The sequence below is a fragment of the Pipistrellus kuhlii genome, unplaced genomic scaffold (assembly GCF_014108245.1).
Source record: "Pipistrellus kuhlii isolate mPipKuh1 unplaced genomic scaffold, mPipKuh1.p scaffold_m20_p_8, whole genome shotgun sequence".
Lineage (NCBI taxonomy): Eukaryota > Metazoa > Chordata > Mammalia > Chiroptera > Vespertilionidae > Pipistrellus > Pipistrellus kuhlii.
In genome coordinates, this window is record NW_023425584.1 from 3620609 (window position 1) to 3642171 (window position 21563).

The following is a 21563-nucleotide window of genomic DNA, read 5'->3' on the forward strand; positions in this document are numbered from 1 at the left end:
GCTGGTGAGGAGATGGACTTGCCAAGGGCCACGCAATGGCAGTGGAAGGTACCGTGGACAGCAGTGCTGGACTTCCCACCCCAGCCAGTCCCGAGCTGAGCCTCACAAGAGGAGTGGGGATTAGCCAGGATAACGAGAAGATGAATCTGGAGTTTCTAATGCTTGCCACAGATTCTCACGTGTTCGTTACAGCATGCCACAACCTTGGCACAAGGAGTAAGCCAATTCTCAGAGAGCTTACGGAGCTTGATAAAGCTCATGGGCAGCGGCAAGGAGGAAAGCAGGTCTATAAACCAAGCCCTTTCCCTGCAAGTCACACTTCCGCCCCTTACCTCACTTCCCGATTTCTTTCTTCATCAACTATTGTAGAATGGATTCTTGAGTTAAATGGGAAGTTGGACGGACAGTCTTTAACTCTGTACCAACTCTTCAGACATGATGCCAAGCCTTTATCTCCTCCCCGAAAACTCAGCCTTGGGAGACATTCTGAGCACCTCCTCCAACACCTGCTTCATTCTGTTCGTGCACCTTCGGTGGCATTGTACTTGATTGTATGTGTCTTTTTTTAATTAAAAATACATTTGTATTGATTTCATAGAGGAAGAGAGATAGACACATCAGTGGTCCACCTCCTGCACTCTCCCCTCCTGGGGATCAAACCCACAACCCGGGCATGTGACCTTGACTGGAGTCGAACCCAGTACCCTTTGGTCCATAGGCTGGCAACCTACACACTGAGCCAAACCAGCTATAGCTATGTGCGTAACTTAACCAATCCTCTAAAAGAGGGCAAACTCCTTGAGAGCAGGCACTGTTTAATGGATCTATGCCCTTTAGGGACACTTTATACATAGAATGAGCTTAAGTACAACTGAATTGAATAGTGAAGAAGGGATGAGATCAGCCAAAACTAAATTAGAGAAAAAGCCAGGCTACTTCCCATTTCCTTCCTTAAAACTTACTCAATTATTTATTCATTTATTTTTAATTGAATTTATTGGGGTGGCATTGGCTAATAAAATTACATAGTTTTAGGTATACAGTTCTTGTACAATTCTATAACTCATCAACTGTATAACGTGTATTCACCACTCCAAGTCAAATCTCTAGATTTGTTTTTAATTGTGGTGAAATTTATGGAACGTAAAACTGACTGTCTTAGTTTGAAGTGTACAGGTCAGTGGTGTTCAGTCTATTCACCTTGTTGTGCTCACAATCTCCAGAAGTTTTCACACCCATTTAACAGCTCCCCATTCCCCATTTCCCTCCCTGAGCCCTGGCAACCGCTATCCTAATTTTCACTTCTGTAAGTGTGACTCCTCTAGAGGCTTGATTAAGTGGAATCATGCAGCACTTGTGTGTATACACACACACACACACACACACACACACACACACACACATCTGGCATAAGACACTTAGCGTAAGGTCCTGACGCTTCAACCGTGTGCAGCCCAGGTCACAGCGCTGAATAACATTCCACTGCTGTGTCTGGGCCATACTTGGTTTCTCCACTCACCTGTCAATGGATGTTTGGGTTGCTTTAACTTTTTGACTATTGTTAATTTTTTCCCCTGTTTCTTAAGTCGATGCAAATATATATATTTTTAAGTTGATCTCATTAAGCCTAACTGTGTCTTCCTTTTTTGGCAGCCTTTTTGAGATGTCAAGGAGCACAGGGAAGTAAGTGACAGTCAGATACCAGTTCTGTCCACTTTATCCTCTGTGAAATGAGAAAAATTCTTAATCTCGGCATCATATTTGTGATCTAGCATTGGCCAATAGCTCCCTCTACCAGCGAATCTGTCAAAAACACTGTATCACACTATCCAAAGGGAAAGCCAGCCAGGATTTAGCCACGGAGTCACAAGGCTCCTCCTAAGCTTCTAAGCTGACCTGGAAGGCCAGAAGTTACGGGAGAAGCTGAAGGCCCAGCATGCTTCACTTCTCATTTGCTCAGCACATATGTACGGAGTATGTGCTATGGGCAGCCACCAATGATTACAGCATCTACCATGTGAGTGACACTCATGTGCCATTGAACGGGGTGCTTTGAATTATCTGCCTCACTCAGTGCTCACAACCTAACAGAGATTATGAAGTCCATTTTACCTAATAGGGAAAGAGACTCATATTTGTAACTCACTCAAAGGTTGGCTATTTTTTTATTTTGCTTTTAATTTTAAAAAAATACATTTTATTGATGTTTTATAGAGAGGACGGGAGAGGGATAGAGTTAGAAACATCGATGAGAGAGAAACATCAATCAGCTGCCTCCTGCACACCCCATACTGGGGACGTACCAGCAACCAAGGTATATGCCCTTGACCTGAATTGAACCTGGGACCCTGGAATCCACAGACCGATGCTCTATCCACTGAGCCAAACCGGTTAGGGCAGGGTGGCTGTTTTAAATGACAGACTGAGATCTGAATGTGAACCTTCATAGCTCCTGTTCTTCCCACTAAGCCATGCTGTTCAAAGAGAAAATCAGCAAAAACCCTCCTAGTTCAAAGAGAAAATCAGCAAAAACCCCTAAAGCACACACTTCTTAGCAAGATAGAGACCTTTACTGCATGAGACCTCTGAACCCTGTTCCAGATTTAGAATGTGCTTCATTCTATTATTTCCAATGGACAAAGAATATATGTGTGTGTACACACACACACACACACACACACACAGAGTGGCCAGATTATTCTGACCACCTGGCGTTCGTAGGTAAATGAGCCGTACACCACATCGTATGGGATATGGAAGCCAAAGGCCCGTTCGAACACCTTTGCTGTCTGCAGTCACCAAGATAAAACGTCTCCAATTCACTCGGGAACACAAGGATTGGACAATCAAGCATTGGAAAAAGTCATGTGGTCCGATGAATCACGTTTCCAGTTGCATCATGCAGATGGCAGTGAGAATTTATCGGAAACAGCATGAAAGCATGCACCCCACATGCATGAGTACAACCCTTCAAGCTAGTGGGGACAGTGTTGTGGTTTGGGGCATGTTTTCCTGGCATGATTTGGCCCCTTTAATTCATGTGGAACAACGTCTGAATAGCACAACATACCTAATATCGTTGCTGATCAAGTCCATCCTATCATGTTGACGGCATATCCCAATGGAGATGGCTTCATCCAGCAAGACAGTGCGCCATGCCACGGTGCTTGTATTGTGCAGGAGTGGTTTCAAGAACATGAGGGAGACTTTATCTTGCTTAGGTGGCCTCCACAATCATCAGATCTCAATCCAGTTGAGCATTTGTGGGACAAAGTTAAAAGAGCCATCAGGCAGCTGGTTCCACAACCATCCAATCTCACAGACTGGACAGTGCTATCCATCAGGCATGGTGTCAGGTTCCTTGCATCACCTTTCAACATCTCGTGGAGTCAATGCCAAGAATTGCTGCAGTATTGAAGGCAAAAAATGGCCCAAGTACTGATGGGGCGGTCATAATACTCTGGCCACTCAGAGTGTGTGTGTGTGTGTGTGTGTGTGTGTGTGTGTGTGTTTGTAGTGAGAGGAAGAGAGAAACATCGATGTGAATTGATTTGAGAACACAGATTGGCTGCCCCTACCCCCCACCCCTGCACATGCTCCTGGATTAAAGCTGCATGTGTCCCGACCAGGGACCAAAACCGCCACCTTTTGGCGAACAGGATGCTTCTTCAACCAACTGAGCCACACTGGCCATGGCTGCTTGTTTCCATTTTAATTAAGGTGTTCAGGCAATAAATCAACCTCACCCTGCTGCTTCAATCTGGGTGGCCTAGCTTTCTCATCAAACTTCTTCCCAGATCAAACTTTTAGTCAACACCCAACTGTGTTTACTAAAAGCACAGACTACTTCTGGAGGATGCACATGGCACTGGAAACTAGCTCCTCCTGGGGAGACGTGAGTGCCTGAGAGTCAGAGTGACGAGGAAGCTTACTTCTCACCATATGCCTTCAGTACCTCTTTTTTTTTTTTTTAAATATATTCTATTAATTTTTTACAGAGAGGAAGGGAGAGGGATAGAGAGCTAGAAACGTTGATGAGAAACATCGACCAGCTGCCTCTTCCACACCCCCTACTGGGGATGAGCCCACAACCAAGGTACATGCCCTTGACCGGAATCGAACCTGGGACCTTTCTGTCCGCAGACCGATGCTCTACCACTGAGCCAAACCGGTTTTGGCCTTCTGTACCTTTTGATGTTGGGTCATATATAAGTATTCTTTAAAAAATTGCTAATTTAAAGGAACAATGACCAACGACCCCCGCTAGCACCAGATGGGAATGGCTCTCTCGGTCAGTAGCTCGTCTGGTCGTCAGAGGATTCAGTCGGGCCTCCCTGCCCGCTTGGGCAGCTCTGTGGCCAAGCATCCCGTGTCGGAGCGCGTATGAAAGAGGCATTCAGGAGCGTCTGTCTGAAGTTGCACAGTTTGGAGTCTTCCCAAAATAGCACAAGGGGACTCACTCAGGGGAACGGACATGTGCAAATGTGATGAAAAGGTCAGTAGGAAACGGCTTAATTCAGTCATTCCAGAAAACATGCTAACAGCCCAGGGCCTGAGCCTTGACGGGCAGGCCCACCCAGCTGGCATTCTCCAGCCCCGTTTCCTGCAGCCAAAACACAATGCTGCCACCCTCACTCCCGCCCCTTTGCTCAGAACCAGCATTTGTCTGAACTTCCCTGAGAAAAACTTCTCCCTCTGTGCCTGCAAACCAACCCACTTCCATTCCCTTTGAGAGACAATAGCTCAAGTTTGCTCAATTCTGTGCTTTACATGCAGTATCTCAAGTAATAAGCTCTCAAGCTCTTATCTATATCACTTGTATTGAACAAGTTGCTGAAAGCAAGCCGTCTAACTACTAGAAAATATAATTTTATCAGTATTGGCGGGCTCAGACCAGGCATCAGAATATGTTGTGCCCTAGCCGGGTAGCTCAGAGCTGGTTAGAGCATCACTCAGCCAAGGTTATAAGCTCAATCCCTAGTCAGGACACATGCAAGAATCAACCAGTGAATGCATAAGTGGAACAACAAATCAATGTTTCTCTCTCTCCCTTCCCTCTCTCTTTCTAAAATCAATTTTAAAAAAAGAATGCCATCCTTAAACTTAATCCAGTGTGAAATCTGATTTGCATGCAATTTTGGGGGTTCTACAACATGTTGGTTGAGAATAAAGACAGCCCGGCCAGTGTGGCTCAGTGGTTGAGCATCGACCAATGAACCAGGAAGTCACGGTTCAATTCCCATTCAGGGCACATGCCTGGATTGTGGGCTCACTCCCGTGTGGGGGGTGCAGGAGGCAGCCAATCAATAACTCACATCATTGATGTTTCTATCTCTCCATTCTTCTCAAAAATCAATAAAAAATATTAAAAATATTAATTTTAAAAAAGAGAATAAAGACAAATCTTAAATACTACAAACTACAGACCTTACTGGTTGACCTACTCATTATACTGACTAGATAGATAGCTCAGCATGCTAATAACATAGCTCTGTGTGGGGCACCTTCTCTATTTCATATGCTGTGTAAATTATGGATATTCTAATCCGCAATTCCCCAGTCTTACCTGATGCATTTTAACAAACAGATCATTTACCACAGGGGAAAGGTAGGATTTCAGACGTGGCCCTGGAGCTAACTCTTGAGGAGTAATTTTAAGTCAGATGTGGAATCTGAAACTCAGATGCCGGTGGGGGCCAGGCACTCAGGAACATGAACGGAGTGAGCTGGAGAGGGAGCAGCCAGCCCGGCTCCATGGCTGATGCTGTGCAGCGCCAGGGCCCTGTGCAGCGGAGGAAGCACCAGACCTAGGTTTCTCTGTGGATCTCTTACGTTTTAAATGTTGGAAATTAGTTTAAAAAAAATATATTTTATTGATTTTTTACAGAGAGGAAAGGAGAGGGATAGAGAGTTAGAAACATCGATGAGAGAGAAACATCAATCAGGTCAGCTGCCTCTTGCACACCTCCTACTGGGGATGAGCCAGCAACCCAGGTGCATGCCCTTGACCGGAATCAAACCTGGGACCCTTCAGTCCGTAGGCTGACACTCTATCCACTAGCCAAATCGGTTTCGGCGGAAATTAATTTTTAAAAATCGTGAAAAGCAACAGGAAAAACAAAATCTATCTGGGCGCTGATCTTTGCCTACAGGCCATCTATTTTCCGAGTTAGCGCTAGGAGAGAGGAGGGACATTTTAGTAACATAGACGTGGCACTTGCAAAGTCAAGACCAAGGGCAGGGCAGCTGCAGGCCATTTGGTTCGGTGGGAGCACTAGGGAGAGGAGCTGCAAGGCAGTCCGTCAGGCCGTGGACGTGGGTGTGCAAAACGCCACCAGTGCTTACTGGGGCCTGCATTTCAGTTCACATCATGATGGCCACGGAGTGGAGTGAAGCCCTGCATCACGCCACAGCCCTCTCCTGTCCACCCCACACTTGTCAGTGTGAGGGTCCAGCAGGAGCAGGCCATCCCACCAGCTGTTCTGCTGCTCCACAGATTAAACATACAAAAAGATGGCAATCGGATTGCTAGTGAGATGGACTTCATCTAGAAAACAACGCCAAGTCTACTTGAATTAAGAAACATTTCCAAATTTTATTCATAAAATTAACCCAAACAGCAACAATAAATATACAGAGCCACATACCAATAACAAACCAGGCAGGAAACAATCTATTCCAGAGACAGCTTGAACGATTTTATTATTTTTTATTTTTATTTTTTAAATATATTTTGATTTTTTTACAGAGAGGAAGGGAGAGGGATAGAGAGTTAGAAACATCAATCAGCTGCCTCCTGCACACTCCCTACTGGGGACGTACCAGCAACCAAGGTATTAGGTCTAGTAATAATTAATGTCGTTTTCTAATACTTTTTTAAATCGAATTTATTTAAACAATACAACAAAATTTAATCAACAATATAGTTGCCGTTGTTTTCTACTACTTGTGCCCAACGCTCAGGAAGCATTTTAATCCCTCTGTTGTAAAATTCTTGTGATTTTGATGCAAAAAATTCGGTCAATGCATTTTTGAGGCATTCTTCATTATTAAATTTTTTTCCAAGAAGAAAGTTTTGCAAAGAACGAAACAAATGGTAATCGGAAGGGGCAATATCAGGAGAATATGCAGGTTGAGGGAGAACTTCCCATTCCAACAGGCGCAGTTTTTCAGCAGTGATTCTTGCAGTATGCGGTCGTGCGTTATCGTGGTGAAGAATTACGCCCTTCTGATTAATCAGCGCGGGTTCTTTTTCTCTTAAAGCTTGGGCTAACCTTTCCAATTGGGCACTATACACTGCACTTGTAATGATTTGGTTAGATGGTAAAAGTGCATAATGAAGAATTCCTTTAAAATTCCACCAAACACACATCACTTTTTTCGCATGCAAGTCAGGTTTTGGCGTGGGCTGCGGAGCCTCATTTTTGTCCAACCATTGAGGCCGACTTTTCAAATTAACATACAGCACCCATTCTTCATCTCCGGTAACAATTTGCTCTAAAAACGGCAAACGGTTTTGACGAGAGAGGAGCGAACTGCAAATTGTGACTCTCTGATTACGGTTGTTGTCAGTCAACTCATGAGGAACCCATTTTCCAAACTTTTGGACTTTGCCAAGTGCACGCAATTGATTGGAAATTGTTTTCTGTGAACAATTTAAAGTTGTCGCAAGCTCCTGTTGGGTAATTTGAGGATTTTGCACCAAAAGAGCTTGAAGAGCTTCTTGATCAAAATTGGACACACGGCCTCGACCACTCTTGTCATCTAATGAAAAATTTCCCTCGCGAAATTTCTCAAACCAACGCTGGCATTTTCTGGCGCTAACTGCATCTTGACCAAGAGCACTACAGATGTTTTTTGCAGCCTCACTTGCTTTTCTTCCTAATTGGAACTCGTAAAGCATGCAGTGCCGAATATGCTCTTTATCCGCCATCTTCTTAGCCCTAGTTTTGCAACAAAATCCAAACCAAACACAAACTTTTTCAAGCAAAACTTGTTAATTGCACTTCACACGTTCTGTAGATACGTGTTTGAAGGTTATGTCAATACAAGTCAACGCCAAGCAAGATTTTAAACGAATGTTAAAAAACGACATTAATTATTACTAGACCCGATACATGCTCTTGACCAGAATCGAACCTGGGACACATGAGTCCGCAGGCTGACGCTCTGTTCACTGAGCCACACCGGTTAGGGCTTGAACAATTTTAAAGGAATACACACCAGGCTAAAAACTTACAGCTAGACATTGGTTTTACAACAGGTGACATTTATTCCTGCATTTTCTCAGTAAGTTCTTCCCTATATTTGCCTTTCTCTTTTCTAACTTGAGATTTAGCTTTGCGTTCAAGAATTTTTTTCCCGATCTTTGTCGTTTTGGCCTGGCGATAACCACCTTTCAGGAGTGAGAAAACAAACAAACCTTTGTTTCTTTAAGTGCGAAGGATTTATAACCTCGATCAGTGAGCAGAGGTCCCCTCAACAACAGCAGCTTAGGTTCTTTCTGCCACCCAACCGCCGACCCCTCGGATTCCTGAGACAAGGACACCATTTGGATAGGTTAGTGAAAGGAAATTTCATTCGGGCTGGGAAAAGTTACATGACCAGCATCTTTCTGGTTTGCCGATCCTCCATTGGCTGGCAAATGCATTAAAAAACACTTGCATTCCGCCCTAACCGGTTCGGCTCAGTGATGGAGCGTTGCGGGAGGGTCCTATGCGGCGGGGGGCTTCACAGTCCGAGAGTAAGAACCATCCCTCCACTCACCTCCCTGGCGCCGGAAGTGCTCAGAGGGTGCGCTGGCCCGGCAGGAAGTGAGGCTTCCAGGCCGCGCAAGCGCAGAAAAAAAAAAAAAAGCGGTGCCCATTCCTTCGACATGAAGCCGAATGGCGCCCCATGCGGATCGGGGTGGAACCGCAGGGCCGCGTTTCCAGGGCCCCCTGGATGGGTCCTGCAGAGAACCGCGAAGAAACGGCACCTCTGGGGAGAAGGAGCCTATTTTTTTGCAGGACCTGCAATATAGGCTCATTGATGTCCTTCTATTTCTTTTTAACTATATTTTTTATTGGTTCATAGGCTGAAGCTCAACCACAGAGGCATGCCAGTGGGGCTTGATGTTCTTTTAACAGGTACACCATCAATAGTCTTTTTCTGACCCCAAACTCTTCCTTTGCAGAAGTTGTCTAGGCATATTGCTGGGGTGCCTTTAACGTCACAATGCTCCAAATGCAATCTGCTGACTTGCTTCTTAAAATCATCGAGAAGCCTGTTCAAAAGGCAGGTTTTCATGCTCCACCACAGTCCAGCAAAACCAGACTGGGGTAAGTTGGGGCCAGGAAATCTGAATTTAAAGCAAGCACTCCCCCCACCAGATGTTTGAAGATCGTGAATAACCAACCACCTGGCTTTGCAAAACTCCCCCCCCCACACACACACACCACCACATACACACCCCAATGTTTTAGCCCTGTTTGAAAGCTGGGGTTGTAAAGTCAGACCTTGACCCAAGTGCCTCTTCATGTTGCTGGCCCTTGGGGAGCCGCCTCCATGTTTCTGAGCCTCAGTTTGCTCATCTGTGAAATGGGAATGATCTTAGTAAGTGCCTCATGGAGTTATTATGAGGGCTAAATGAGTTGATTTGTTTACAGTGTGTAGAGCAGTGTCTGGCACACTGCTCAGTTACAGTCATCGATGTTCCTAATCTCCCAGGAAGTCCTAAATCGGGCCTCGCACTCACTGTCCTAGCATTCAGACTCTGCCCATTAACTCTAGATGACACAAACCACAAGTTTTGTGTTTGATGTGAACACAGGGGATGCACCCCACCGGGGGAGCTCGGGCTGTGGTCTCTGTTTTTGTTGTTGTTTGTTTTATAACCTCCGCAAACGCCTCCAGAAAGGCCACTGGCTTTCCCCATCTGAGGAGTGGGAGTATTGATGGCATTTACCTCATGGGTTAGGTGTCAGGATTAAACAAACCCTGAGCACAATGCTTGACACAAAGTAAGCACTTAATACTGATGGAAATTACTGTTTATTCAATGAATGACTAGTGTAGGCTAATTTTATTAGGCTGAGCATTTACTGTCAGGTGTTGTGCTAACAGCTTTACAGACATTACCTTATTTAATCTGTAAACAGGCCTCTGAGCTGTCCCTTTGACAGGGGAGAAAGCAGGTTCTGAATGAGATAGGAATGATGGTGAACATGACCCAGCATATATACTCACTAAGGTTGTCACCTGGGAAAAGTGCTGCACATGACACTGAGTGGCCAGCTTATTGTGATCTCTGAACCCATAATAATCTGGCCACTCAGTGTGTGTGTGTGTGTGTGTGTGTGTGTGTGTGTGTGTATTAGAGGCCTGGTGCATGAATTCATGCATGGGTAGGGTCTGGCCAGCCTGGCCAGGGGGAGGGGACATGGGCAGTTGGCTGGCCTGCCTGCCGGTCAAATTCCTGGTCAAGGGGACAATTTGCATATTAGCCTTTCATTATATAGGATATACACTGAGTGGCCAGATTATTATGCGTTCAAAGATCATCATCATCTGGCCACTCAGTGTATGTTTCAGAGAGGAAGGGAGAGAAAGAGAAACATCAATGACGAGAATCATCTATCGGTTGCCTCCTGCACACCCCGCACTGGCTGTGAGTGTCATTACCATTCAAGTAACAGACAAGCAGGAAAAGAGAGATGGAGCATCAAAGATGACCTTCCTGCAGACGGCCGGCTCCCATACGCACCCCTGATGTGTCTGTCCACATCCATGCTGTCCCAGTGGAGACCCTGCGGGGCTGGCACAGCCGGTAAGTCCCTCTGTCAGGGCTGATGAGGGTCTGTCTCCCTTTGCTGAGCTGGAGAATGACCTGGGAATGCCAGGTCCTTTGGAATGGAGACCGTATGAAATGCCTGCTTTTATGCCGCCCTCGGCTGGAAGCCATGGGACAATGCCAGCCCTGCTCGTAGGACATCGCATTCCCTTGGGAAAGCTGATACGGATCTACTGCCATTTTTGAAAAGCCACCAGGTACCACGTGCCCGCATACATGAGCTCGTCCTGACCCGGGATAACTGACTTGCAAGTATTGTAGATTTAATTTCTGCCACATTCTTACAAGATTGTGGTCCTCTTAGCCTCATTTCCAACTGGGGATACTGAGGCACTGGCAGGGGCTACGCGGCTAGCAAAGGGCAGATTCCGGGAACGGCTTGGAGGGACTCCACAAAGGAAGCGCTGGGTCCCCAGGGTGACTTCTGACCCTCCTCACAGGTCCTTTCCGCGTTGCCCGTTCCTCTCCTGTGGATCTCAGTGCCCTCCTGGGACCGAGCCCCCGGCCCCAATCGAGTAGAACGAAACACACAGCAACGTTTCTGAAAATCAGCCCTTTAATCTATTCAAACCCGAGGAGCGGGGACACATTTTTCCCCTTGAGATGTTTGTCTGTAATCAGGCTCTGAGGTGTGTCTTCCACAGGAAACTGCCATCCCCTGCGTCCTCAAGGGTCTTGTCTCTTCAAATGCATCATCCAAGTGGAATTTCGAGGCCCGTGCACGCCACACACGTCCCCGCCCTCCCAGCCCACCCTCTGCAGGGCCTCCTCTTGGTCACTGGGGAACAGAATGTGTAAAAAAAAAAAATTAAAAATCCACCTAAGTGGTCAGAGATACCAGAAATAACCGAACACACGTCAGTCAACGCATACGCAAGCGGCGAAGCTGCTCTCCTGGAATTCAGAGCCAAGGATTACAAACAGCAGAGACGCGAGCTCTCTCTACAGATAGTTCCAGCTCCTGGCCCCCACGCCCCTTCATCACAGAAGTATGCGAACCATCTTGGTCTAAATGGGAAGCCAACTGCGTCTCCCCGGGACAGGGCATACCTGAAATTCCCAGGGGAGGGCGCCTGGACCCTGCCCTCCCTTTTAGGACAGAAGGGGAAGGATGAGAGGGGAGGAGGGGGAAGGGACCCACCTCAGGAGCAAGTGGGGGGACCGTGGAACCGCCCCAGGGACCAGGAACGTGGTGTGTGGCCAGCCCCTGGGAAGCTCAGTGGCCACAGGCCTACCCTGAGGCTGCAGTGAGGGCCATGGGCATGAGTCCCTCCACAGCCGGGAGGTGGACGTCCAGACGGGGAAGGGAGGATCAGCTTTGCTTCCCCCTCCTAAGGCCTTGGGACCGATGGCAGCCGCGAGGAGAGGCCGCAACATGATTGTTTTAGGGCCGCAGAGAAAGGGGCGCCCCGCCTGACCCGGTGCACAAACCCTGTCTGGTTCTCAAAGGGCGATTCCAGTCACAGCCAGCCCCTCCGCCCAGAGACGCTGCTGTCACACAGCGGGGGGCTGAGGCACGTCGGTGGGGGTCCAGAGGAGGGGGGTGAGTGGAGGAAGGGGAACCCGCCACCGCCCAGTGACTCGGGAGGAGAGAAAGAGAGCTGTGGGGTGAGGCCTCTGGGCCAGGCAGCAGAGGGTGTGGCTGAAGGGAGGGTTCCCCCTCCAGCGCCACAGCCCAGGGGCGGCCTGGGAAGTACCATCCTTCGTTGAAGGCTCCAGGTAGGGTGCGTTTGGGCAGCCTGGCCCAGAGCCGAGGCCAGGCCTGCGGGTGGCTGCCCGTGGGGGAAACCGAGGGATTTGTGCGTCCAAGAGGTGGGGGCTGAGAGATTGTCAAAGCCTGGCGGAGAGCTGGTCCGCAAGGAATCTGGGCTGGTCCCACAAGAGAGAAGGGAGCGCAGCCCTCCCAGGAGTGGCCCCCAACATCCCCGAGCACCCCTTGCCTGACTCTGGTCTAGGGGGCCCCCGGGGGAAAGGACATTAGCGTAATTCATCTAACATTGAACATGGGGAAGAGAGGTAGCTTCAGAGCCATGAGCCACCTGCTACCTCCCCCCACCCCACCCCCACTTTGGGATGCAGCCAGATCCTGGGCCAGACAGAGGGCAGGGGAGACGGGGCGCTGGAGGCGGGGCTGGCACTGCCCAGGGTCCTGGCCGGCCGGGCGGGCAGGTGGTCAGTGCATCTTGCCCAGCTGGATCTTCTTCCAGGCCTCCGAGGCGGTGAAGATACACGAGTCCAGAATGCCAGCTACCGTGAAGGTCCCGCCGATGATGGCACAGATCTGAAAGCGGGGGAGGCCAGAGGTCAGCGCTGCGGGGAGTGCCGGGCCAGTCCCCGCCCACATCAGGAGACAATGAGCTCAGCCAGCACAGGCGTTCTGCCCCCTCACGCTCACCCACGGCAGTCAGTGGGGCCTGGAACACACTGAGGGCTCAAAAAGCCCACTCACTGGGTGGTGAGGTTAATAATCCTAAATAATGAAGAGGTGATGTGCAAATTGACCATCACTCCAGCACACAGGATGGCCACCCCCATGTGGCCAAAGATGGCCACCACAAGATGGCTGCCACAAGATGGCTGGCAGGGGAGGGCAGTTGGGGGCAATCAGGCCTGCACGGAGGGCAGTTGGGAGTGACCAGGCCTGCAGGGGAGGGCAGTTAGGGATGACCAGGCTGGCAGGGGAGAAGTTAGGCACCAATCAGACTGGCAGGGGAGTGGAGTGGTTAGGGGGTGATCAGGCTGGCAGGCAGAAGTGGTTAGGGGCAATTAGGAAGGCAGGCAGGTAGGCAGGCGAGCGGTTAGGAACCAGCAGTCCTGGATTGTGAGAGGGATTCCAGATTGGAGAGGGTTTAAGCTGGGCTGAGGGACAACCCTCAGCATGAATTTCATGCACTGGGCCTCTAGTAATAATAATAAAAGTAATCAGCAGCAGCTCCTTCAGTTCCCATATTAAGCTTCTGAGGAAGGGGGTCCATGGACCCATTTCACAGGTGAGGAAACTGAGGCTTAGTGAGGTAACTGCGCTGAGACTTGGACCCTGGTATGGTTGGACCTTGGAGCCGGTGGTCTTCTCTAATTTATCAGTGATTTACAATCCCATTTGCAGAGGAAGGAAAGGAGATTCAAAAAAGTGGCACCACTGGCCCAAGGTCACACAGCCAGCAAGTGGCAACCCTGGGACTTGAACCTGCGTCTGACAGGTCCAGGCGCAGCGCTGCCTGTGACAGAGCTGGGGTGGGCTGCAGAGGCAGCAGTGCCCTGATCTCTCCCTCACAAGCGTGCACGCTACTCGTGGGATGGGCAGCCATCAGATGATCATACCAATAAATGCAACATTCCGCCAAGGCCAAGGGCAGCAGAGGAGAAGGGCCCGCGGTGCGACCCGAAAGCTCCACTGAGGGCTCAGGGCCCAGGGCCCTGTGCTCTGGGACAGGCTGTCGCTGTGGGGCTGTCCATGAATGGCTGGGTATGAGGCCCCATCCCGGGCCTCCGCACAGGATGCCGGGAGCAACGTCTCCCTGTTGTGACAACCAAAATGTCCCCAGGAATTGTCACATGTCCCTGGAGCTCAAAACTGCTCCCGATTAAGAACTGCTACAGTAGGGGATGGTCATGAGTGTCACCTGAATGTCTGTACTCCGGAACTTCCTGCCACATGACGGCCACACAAAACACACAGTGCTGACAGCGCCTGCTCTGTGCCGGGCACGGTCTGGGGGGTTTGGGGGGGGGGGGTGTTCATGCCTCTCATCGCGGAGCCCCCGGGCAGCCTGACGAGCTGAGTAGAATTCCCGAGCCAAGGAAACGGAGGCACAGAGACACCAAGTCACTGTCTAAGCCACAGTGACTCATGGCCGCACGGGGACACAGAACTCTGGGGAGTCTGTCTCTGAACCCCACGCGGCTGCCTCTCGGGCACGGAATGTGCCCACCCTGCTTTCCTCGCGTGGCTGTGAGGCTGTCGGGACTGTGGGCCTCAGCATTTTCTGACCCACTGGTGAGCTGCCTCTGGTGCCCAAGGAGAATCCATCGAGTATGCATGAGGAGGAAGATCAGCTCACAGCAGGTTTGCGAGAGAGCTTCAATGCATTTCCCTCTTAGAAACAAACCTCATGCTGTCCATGGGAACCAATGCCACCCTCCACCCTCCACCTGGGGGGGGGGGGGCACCTCTTCACTCATGTACCCTCGTGGCCCAGAGAGGGCGATAACTCGTCCGAGGCCACACAGCAAGTGCGTGGCAGGGCCGAGTCCGTCTGCCTGCAGAGCTCTCTCGCATCCCCACATGCTGGGCAGCCCCAGAGGGCCCCTGAGCCTGCCTGGGAGGCACCCCTGGGTGGCCGGCCAGCAGGCCCCTCGGCCCCTGGAGGACTCTGGGAGAGGGCAGCCTTCACGGACCCTCCGGTGCCAGTGGAGGCGGCCAGGAGACAGGCGGAGGCGAGAGGGAAGGCGGATGGAACCAGCATTTATTTTTAAAACGATATTTCTACGAGATGAGCTCAGCGGAGGCCCGGGCCCGGGCAGACAGAGCGGGTCTGTGGGCTGGGCTGGGCGCGGGGCAGCTGGCATTCCAGTAATAACAGCCTGAAACCGGAGCGGCCCCAGGGGGCGCGGGCCGGGCCCGGGGGGGGGGGGGGATCACCGTGGAGCGGGGGAGCGGGGCAGCGGGCACGGCCCCCCAGCCCCGCAGCATGACGGCAGGCACTTCCCGAGGCCGATGACGGCAGGGCGCCGGCTTAGTTCGGTGGAGCGGGTCAGATGATGGAGGTTTTACACCACAAAGTGCTTTTAGAGCTTGGACCGGAGGGTAGGAAAATGTGACTTAAGTGCAACGGAGCAAATAATGAAAAAATGAAAAATAACCACACACACACACACACACACACACACACACACACACGTCTATATTCATGGACACACTCCGGACCCCGAGCGGGTCCGTGATTCACAGGCTGAAGGCTCCTGTCACCGGGCAGGCCCGCAGACAGCGCACGCATTGAGGTGCATGGGGAAACACACGGCTGTGGGGAAACTGAGGCCCTGGGACCTGAGGAGTCCCTGCAGGGGGCCTGCGGGAACCCACGGATGCCCCCAGCTCAGCAGCCTGTCCCCTGAGACCCTCCGTCTGCCGAAGGCGCCAGTCACTGGCCAACCGAGGAGGGGAAATTTGAACACATGTTTTTGGCGGGGAAGGGGGTGGGGGGGCCAAAAGCTGAAAGAAATCTCACAGTCCCCCCACACACACACACTGCCACAGCCCCCGACTGCCTCTCCCAGCGGCGATGACTGGTGGGAGGGGCCGGGAGGGCCGGGATGCTGCCATGAGCCTGGTCCCAGCACCCAGCTACAGGCAAGCACAGCTGGACCCGCCCAGGGAGGCCTCAGCCACGCCAGCCCTCGTCCTGAGAAGGTCACGGGGACACACACGGAGCCAGGAGGCTGCACGGATGGCAGCCTGTCCTCGGACACAGGCCCAAACGGGTGGTGGCAAGATTGCAGGCTTCCTCTGCGATTCCGTGGCTGATGGGGGGTGACCAGCCGCAGACGTGAGGAGGCCGACGCGGATCTCAAGAAGGCACTGAGGAAGGGGCAGGTGCCCTGACTGGTGTAGCTCAGTGGATAGAGCATCGGCCTGTGGACTGAAGGGTCCCAGGTTGGATTCCGGTCAAGGGCATGTACCTTGGTTGTAGGCACATACCTAGCAGGGAGTGTGCAGGAGGCGGCTGATGGATATTTCTCTCATTGATGTTTTCTGACTCTCTTTTCCTCTCCCTTCCTCTTTGTAAAAAATCAGTAAAATATAAAAATTAAAAAAAAAGAAAGAAAAAGAAAGGGTAGGCGACAGGGAGCGGGGGACAGGGCATCTCCCTGACCGGTGGGGACAGGCCCAGGGTGAACACAAGGGAAAATACAGCGAATCACAGTCGCGACACTCGGTTCCCACAGCCCGCCGCTCTGCAGCAGAAGAGTGAGGAGAACCGGGCCTCCGAGGGCAGAGGCCGGGAGGTGGACGGGGCACAGTGGGGTGAGGTCCCCGGGGCCATCCCCACTGTGACAGCAGAAAGAGCCGGCGGCTTCCGGAAGCAGAGTGCTGGCTGTCACTCACTCTGGCTGTCACTTTCTGGGCCTCAGCCTTTCCCTCTACAAAACGGGGAGACCATCCACTCCTACCTCGCCAACTGCTGCACCGCAGGGAATGCTGCTGGAGCTCCGAGCACGCAGTAGGTGCTCAGTAAAAATTCCCCTTCTGGTTGACCAACCTTGTCACTAGACCTGAGATTTTTTTTTTTTTAAATATATTTTATTGATTTTTTTACAGAGAGGAAGAGAGAGGGATAGAGAGCTAGAAATATCGATGAGAAACATCGACCAGCTGCCTCTTGCACACCCCGTACTGGGGATATGCCCACAACCAATGTACATGCCCTTGACCGGAATCGAACCTGGGACCTTTCAGTCTGCAGACCGATGCTCTACCACTGAGCCAAACCGGCTTTGGCTAGACCTGAGATTTTCTAAACCTCCCGAAGAACAACGGTCAGACCCCAGGTCAGGCCTCGGGGTCTCCATTTCCGCTTCCTACCTGGCTCTGTAAAGGAGCAGGTGGATTCCTGGAACGACAGGCAGATTCTCTGCAGCTGCCTGGGCCCCGTGCCCTGCGAGGACCGTTCTGCAGACGGGGGAGCTGAGGCGCAGACATGGCGTGTCCTCAGGGAAGCGCCAAGGAGTGCGTGTGCTGGTTCGGGGCAAAGCGCCGAGGCCTCAGGGAGCTTCCCTTCTTCGGCCCTCCCCAACCCCCTGCTCCCGCTCTCACTTCCTGAAAGCCCGAGGGCCGGAGACGGCACAGCGCCTGACGCGCAGCAGGTGCTTAGCACACGTTTCCCCAGTGGGTCAAGCAGTGAGGGTACAGGGACGAAGGAACAAACGAATGAGTGACTGGCTCGGAAACGGAGCAGGACCCCAGGGGGCAAAGGTGACTCTCACAGGGTGGAGGCGACACAGGGTGGCTGCTTCCCCTCCCACTGCGTGCTCTTGCATCACCCAAGCTCCCCGGGCCTCAGTTTCCCTGCTTTTACACACGAGGAGGCTAATCCTCGCTGGTCAGGGCTGCTGTGGGTCTGAGTGTCCGTGCCAGCCTCGAAGGCCTGTTCCCTTGGTCCCTCACTGCTGCCAGGCTTTGTACCCCCCGACCAGGCCCAGGACAGTGGTCGATGTGTGTGTGTGTGTGTGTGTGTGTGTGTGTGTGTCTGTGGCAGGGGAGGGGAGGGTGGCGCGGGGGACGGGGGTGAAAAGCAGGGCCACTGAGTCAGGGAGGGCCGCTGCGACCAGCACCTGCAAACTCCTTGGCCAGCAGCCCCAGCTCAGGACCCCTCGATCACCAGGCCCCGGAGAGTCTGAGGCCAGCGTTTGCTCAGCTCCTGGCAGGAGTCCTCGGTAACACCCCTGTGTTCCCGCAGGGCCCCCTCCCCGCGGCTGCCAGCTTCCCGGCTCCTCGGGCCAGAATGAAGTCAGCCTGGCTACCTTGAAAAGAAGGGGTGTGTGTGCGTGTGTGTTTCCCTTCCCTGTGAATTGCGGCTCCTAATTCGTGTGCTATTTCAACTGCGCTGGCTGGGGCTGAATCCCCCATTGTCCCGCCAGCACCCCTGCCCCATCTGTGGGCACGCCCCCCCCCCCCCCCCATTGACTTCTCTGCAGCGAGCACCGAGCCAGGGAGACAGACACCCACTGGGGTGGGGGAGCTGGGGGGCTCCCGAGGACACACTCCCAGGGTCGGATCCCAGCTCTGCGGCTCTGGCCGGGGAGCCCCGTTGGCCTCTCTGAGCCTCAGTTTCTCCCATCTGTAAAATGGGGCCCACCGTGAGGCCTGAGTCCACCCCCCGCCCCCTCACCCTGTTCCAGCCGCCCGCCCGCTGCACTCAGTGCCGGAGCCATCCGCTCCCCTCCCCGCAGCCAGCGGCGCGAGCAGCTTGTGGAAAAGCACAGGCGGAGGAAATAAATAATGAAGCCGGTGCCATCAGGGCTGGCGGCGGCAGACAGGCTGGAGCCGAGGATGAGAACACGGAGCCCGCGAGGCGGAGGTGGGGGCTGTCTCGAGGGAAGCCGGGAAGGAGCCGGGGGTGGAGGAGGAGCGGGGGTGGTGTCAGAGGGCCCATGCCTACCCTCCGGAGCAGGAGCCCGGGGACAGGAGCCCTCCCTTGCCCTGGTCACAATGGCCGCGGCTGCAGAGTGCCGGCCTCCCCCTCTCAGGAAAAAGCCACTTCACTGAGCACCTGCTATGTGCCAGGTCTGAGACAGCACCGTCTCCTGCCTTCTCACTCAGGCCTGGCAAGTGCCGGGGGACATGGGAGAGGCCCGTTCCACGGATGGGCAAACAGAGGCGCAGGGAGGGTCACACAGCCGCCGGGGAGGGCGACAGGAAGCTGGTCTGGGAGGCTGGCTGCAAAGGACCCACTTTTCCCAGTGAATCCCCCCGCCCCCCCTCCCCCCCGTGTCACCCCACCCTGCAGTCCCCTCGGTCCCCGTCTTCATGCTCAGGTGGTTTCTTTATCTTTTGTTTTCTCAATTCTGTCGTCCAGTGTTCTGAAGGGAGGGGTCCCCCCTCGGCCACGTTTATGAAGCAGGAAGCCGTGAGGCTGAGTGAGCAAAAGAGAGCCCGCCCCATTCTACTGGCCCTTCCGCCCCAGCAGCTGCCTGAGGACAGCTCCCGTCCCAACCGAGGCACCGTGCAGGCCGGCAGGAGCCGCCTGCCCCCGGCACACAGTCCTCAGCAGACCCGGCTCCGCTCAGCCGTCCGGAAGGATCCGGAATGAAGCGGTTTGCACACGTCCAGGCCCACTGAGTCACTGAGCTGCTGCGCTGGGTTCGTTCTGTTCCTCAGAAACGGCCTCGGGGGAGGACCAAGATGGACACCCCTCCCTCCGGCTCTGACACCTGGGTACCCCTCGCCTGCGCTGGGACCAGAGATGCCAAGATGCAAGCCTTGTCCTAGCTGGTGTGGTTCAGTGGACAGAGTGTCAGCCTGGGGACTGAAGGGTCCCGGGTTCGATTCCGGTCAAGGACACATGGCCTTGGGGGTGTGGGCTCAGTCCCCAGTAGGGGCCGTGCAGGAGGCAGCTGATCCAATGATTCTCATCACTGATATTTCTCTCTCTCCCTTCCTCTCTGTAATCAATAATAAATAAATTAATTAACTAATTAAAAAGATGCAGCCTGTCCCGGGGCTCATGGTCCTGGGAAGGGAGACGCACGGAGGGGCGGGCGAGAAGGAGAGAATCCAGGCTCTGGAAAGGCTGCAGTGCCAGGCCAGCCACAAGCCGGTCTCCCCCACTCACCAGCTCAGACTTGTCTCCTCCCTGTCCTCTCTCCCTCCTGCCCGCACCCCGGCCCCTGCCGCCTGCCGTCTATGGCAGACGCCTCCGGTGCCCCCGCCGGTGAGCGGAAGGCAGCAGATAAGGAGGAGGAAGTGTGCACACCACACGCTCGGGCAGTCAGCGTTTTTCACGGTCTGCGTGCACGCGGCTGTGATTTTTGTCAGACGTGCTTCCTGCTGTATTTCCCCCTGGTTTCCCAGGACAGAAGTCACTGTGTCAAAGGATCCTGGTGTCCTCCCCAGGGCTCCGTGGCCAGCCTCATGGGTCTCCGTGGCTGGAACATCCCTGAGAGCTGTTGTTTTAAAAGAGGGAGGTGGCCGAAACCGGTTTCACTCAGTGGATAGACCGTGGGCCTGCGGACTGAAAGGTGCCGGGCTCGATTCCGGTCAAGGGCATGGACCTTGGTTGCCGGCACATGCCCAGTAGGGGTTGTGCAGGAGGCAGCTGATGGATGTTTCTGGCTCTCTATCCCTCTCCCTTCCTCTCTGTAAAAAAATCAATAAAATATATGTTTTTTTAAAAATAAAATAAAAGAGGGAAGTGGGCTTGGGGGTCACGTTCCAGCCTTGTCGTTTCCTGGCTGTGTGACCTCGGACAGGCGTCTGTACCTCTCCGGGCCTCCTATGTAAAACAGAATGACATCATCTACCTCGGAGGGCCCCGGGGAGGGCTAGCGGAGGTAACTATAAAATTCCCGCACACACGGATTATATAACAAGGGTAGCTATGTGATCACTTCCTCAGGCGCCTGTCCCGCTGTATCGGAGCTCCTTCGTGCCAGCCGGGCCCTGGCAGGGATCGTGTCTAATCGAGCCTCGCCTGCCACCCATCGGAAGCCTGGCAGGACCGGCCCGGCTTTCTGGTGGGCAGCCACTCCCGGCCACACCGGCCCGGTCCGGCACTCGGTGACTTCTGGCTGCCGCCCCCAAATAGAATGTAACACACGAGGAAAGCGGCGCGGCCCCTGAGCCATCCGATCTGTCACCACCACCCACTTGAAGGCCGTCTCGAAAAGGGGTGTCGGCAAGTGGCGGGGGACACATGTGCGTGGGTGGGCGGGAGGGAGGGGCCACTTCACACTTGCACGTTGTTGAACACCAGCTGTTTATCCCCCGAGTGGAATTTTCCGGAATAGCTCAAAGCGGACATCTGAGCAAGGGGGCCTGGGTGGCCGGAGAGGGGAGCGTGGGACAGTCCTGTGGGTTCAGACTCCGAACAAGCCAGGGTCTCCATACTGAGCACTGCACTGGGGAGGCCCCTCGCCCCTCCCCTCCACACCCTCAGCCCCCCCTTCCACCCCCTTGCTGGACCCACCCCTCATTCCAGCCCACCCACAGCTGCTCTGCAGCCGCCACATGACG

At 53.0% G+C, this 21563-nt stretch overlaps 1 protein-coding gene across 1 annotated transcript in view; it reads right to left on the bottom strand.

The window, feature by feature from the left end:
- Window positions 1–11605: 11605 nt before the first annotated feature.
- ERGIC1 (endoplasmic reticulum-golgi intermediate compartment 1) overlaps window positions 11606–21563 on the bottom strand; it is a 75732-nt gene continuing 65774 nt past the window's right edge. The window contains exon 10 of the mRNA XM_045576293.1: window positions 11606–13112. Within this exon, the coding sequence (XP_045432249.1) occupies window positions 13005–13112 (108 nt within the window). The 3' untranslated portion in view covers window positions 11606–13004. The remainder of the gene's footprint in view (window positions 13113–21563) is intronic.